Genomic DNA, 3,608 nt, shown 5'->3' with positions numbered 1-3,608 from the left:
CACCACAAATTTGCCATACACTTACCCTCCTAATCCTTCATTTTTCCCTACTCACATGCGAGGTCCACAACCCCAAGTCACTTCAAATATGCCACCTGAGCCACATACCTTTTATCACACTACTGCTGAGCCCTTCCTGCCAGACCATACTGTTCAAACCAAGCCAGAGATGGGAGAATCTTCTGCTCCCGTTGATATGAAGCTGCTCAAGCGCCTAGACCGTTTCGATGAATTTATGAGAAAAATTCAGGGGTTGAACAAGCAAGGAGTCCTGGATTACGATGAGTTTTGCCTTTTTCGAATGTGCAGTTGCCTGAGGGGTTCAAAACCCCTAAATTTAACAAGTATGATGGGACGGGTAATCCCAAAACACACCTCCGACTGTTTGCTAACAAGTTGGGAAAGCCCGTAGATGATGAGAATCTGCCTCTAAGGTTGTTCCCGGAAAGTTTGGAGAGGGATGCACTCGACTGGTATTCCAATCTGAAACCCGAAGAAGTAAAGACCTGGCTTGACTTGTCCAATGCTTTTGTGAGGCAGTACGAGTATAACTGCGAGCTGGCTCCGGCCTGAACCACGTTGGAAGGAACAAAGAGAAAACCCTCTGAGGACCACAAGACTTATGCCAAGAGATGGAGAAAAATAGCTGCAAAGGTCGAGCCACCAATGACTGAGGACGAAATCATACGCACTTTCATTAAAGCACATGATCCGCCGTACTTTGAGGAAATTTTCCGCATGACTGGATGCTCGTTCGCCACTATTGTCAATAAGCTTGAGGAGTACGACGACTTTGTAAGAGTTGGGAAGATTGTTAATGTCTCTGCCCTCAAATCGCAGTTGGATGCTTTGCAAGGACAAGGGAGTAGTGGGAAAAAGCCACAATTTAAAAAGAAAGAGGGGGAAGCTGCCTTCATCTGGGACCAAAACCCTACAACAAGACCCAGATTTCAACATAAACCAACATATTCACCACCTTATCCCTACCATCCAAGTTCTCACCCTGTCTATAATACCAATATCTCTTACCCCCGACCTCGCCCAAATTACGCCAACCCGCCTACGGCCCCTTTTCAAATATCTCAACCAAATTTTCCACAAACTCGTCCACGTCCTACTTACAGTCCGAGGTTTCCCCCACCAAACAGACCCACCTATAACTATCCCCAACCTACTGACACCTACAATCAAAACCATACCCGAATATTCACCAACCTAGGCAGGCCTTTGGACCAATTGTATGAGCAATTGAAGGCTGCCGGCAAAATAGGCGTGATTCCCCCTCCATCTTATCCTTATGGCATGCCGGTTGGGTACAATCCACATGCTATTTGTGCTTATCATTCAGGAGCACCTGGTCACTCCACTGCCAATTGCCGACTCCTCAAGCATAAAATTCAATACATGTTAGAAGCAGGGGAAATCGTGATTAAGAAAAGAGAAGAGCAAGGACCGAATGTGAGCAAGAATCCCTTGCCGGAGCACGCCGATACTGTTGAAGTTATCATGGATAATGAGGAATTCGAAGAGCTTGTCCGAAGTATGTCAAATAAGACAGAAGCGTTTGGGATAATGGATCAACCTTTTGTGATAGAGGAAGCATCGTATGAGGAAGACAAAAGGCCCTTCATTTTAGACCTAACCCCATCTGAAAGTGCGGCTTTAGAACCTGTGGTAATTGAATTCCCAGAACAAGTGTCGGTTTTAAGTTTACGACAAGTGCCGTGGAATTATAGTGAGCCCGTTTTGCAAATCGGGGGTAAACAAATTTTAAAGGAAGAAGTGTCTGCTGTTACGAGATCAGGAAAGATTGCAAGTTCATCCACTGCCAGCACCCCAATCAAATTAAGCAACCATGAACCGACTCCGAAACCCGCAGTGACCGAAAGAGAAGCATGGGATTTTCTCAAGAGGCTTAAGAGAAGCGAATACAATGTGGTTGAACAGCTGAACAAAATGCCTGCCCAAATTTCCATTTTAGACTTGCTTTTCTCCTCCGACTTGCACAGGGATGCGTTACTTGAAGCTTTGACTCAGGCTCGGATTCCTAAAGATATTTCGGTTGACAATTTCTCGCACATAGTCGAAAATGTATTGACTGCTAAACAAATCACTTTTTCTGATGAAGAGCTGCCTGCGGAAGGAACTGGTCATAACAAAGCCTTATATGTAGCTGTGAGGTGCACTAGGAAAATGTTGCCTAAAGTACTGATCGACAATGGGTCTGCCCTCAATATTTGTCCTTGGAGAACGTTGGTGAAGTTAGGGTTGCAAGATGTCAAATTAAAACCTTCAGAGACCGTAGTTCGAGGATTCGATGGAGCCCAAAGGGAGTCCATAGGAGAAGTAAATTTGGTGGTCGAAATGGGGCCCGCTCGATTTCAGATAGCCTGTCAAGTTATGCACTTTCCCAGTGTCTATAATGTTTTACTCGGGCAGCCATGGATTCATAGCTCTGGCGCTGTGCCCTCTTCCTTGCATCAAGTATTGAAATTTATGGTGAATGACCAGCTGATAACCATTTTTGCTGAAGAAGATTGCATTGTAATGGCCGATTCTGAGTCTGAGGAGGATGGTAACCGAAACGCTTCAGTGTCTTCTTACCGTACGGCTGATATTGTCTCTGTGAGTTGGATAACGAGTGAGGACTCAAAAGATGAAATAGTTTTGTCAGCGGCCAGTGTTATGATGGCCAAGGAGATGATTCGCGGAGGATATGAATTTGATAAGGGATTGGGACGCAATCTACAAGGCATTCTGAAGCCCGTGGAACTCATCGAAAAGAAGGACCTATTTGGTTTGGGATTCCGTCCGACTGCCAGAGATATACAAGAGATGAAAGCACGCAAAAGGGCAGAAAAAGAAGGCAAGCAAGGTGCTTTAGACATTCCGCCACTACGCTATACCTTTCCAAGGCCGACTGAAGTGGTTACATCTGAATTTAGTCCAATTGATGAAGTGGAAACAAGTCTGACTCAATTGTTTGTGGGAGCAATATCCGAAGATGGACCATCAGCTGATGCGGAATTTCCAAACATCCCCGAAGGAGCTATACACAATTGGACTGCCGAGTACCTCCCCGTACGAAAGGAGTTTCGGTAAATCTAAAGGGGGTTGTCGTTTACTAAAGTTCATGAAAACTTTTTCTTGCATATGTAAATAGTTCAATAAAAGCATCTTTTGCATTTATGCTCTTAGCTTGTTTCCGCTTTGATTTGAAGTTTTATGAAAGTGCATAGTTTATTTTTATCATGTTGTTCGTTTATGTATTTATTTTCTTATTGTCTCGAATTTCTTAATTCTTTCAGATGGCCAAAAATAAAATTATTTGACCCTTTAGATATCACTGTTCTGGAATCTGATGATGACAATCTCTATATCACTCACGACTTGGAAGTTATGGAATTCGAATTTCAAAGCGAGAGTGATAATAAGGAAGTATTTGATTCTTTTTCAAAAGATCTTGAACAATATGAGGAGAAATCTAAACCGAACGTAGAAGAAACAGAAGTTGTTAACATTGGCACTTAGACTGAGGTTAAGGAGATACAAATCAGCATTCATTTGAATAAAAAGCAGAAAGAGGAGATGATCGAATTTTTGTCTAT

At 43.4% G+C, this 3,608-nt stretch overlaps 1 protein-coding gene across 1 annotated transcript; it reads left to right on the top strand.

Annotated features, from left to right (window-relative positions):
• The first annotated feature begins 1,302 nt into the window (after positions 1-1,302).
• On the top strand, positions 1,303-3,102 carry LOC113756620. Its single transcript, XM_027300252.1, has one exon. The coding sequence runs from the start codon at positions 1,303-1,305 to the stop codon at positions 3,100-3,102; it is 1,800 nt and encodes a 599-aa protein (XP_027156053.1).
• Positions 3,103-3,608: the final 506 nt, after the last annotated feature.

The sequence above is a fragment of the Coffea eugenioides genome, unplaced genomic scaffold (genome assembly GCF_003713205.1).
Source record: "Coffea eugenioides isolate CCC68of unplaced genomic scaffold, Ceug_1.0 ScVebR1_2428;HRSCAF=3454, whole genome shotgun sequence".
NCBI lineage: Eukaryota > Viridiplantae > Streptophyta > Magnoliopsida > Gentianales > Rubiaceae > Coffea > Coffea eugenioides.
Note: the sequence above shows the minus strand (reverse complement) of the source record. Positions and strands in the feature narration are given on the sequence as shown.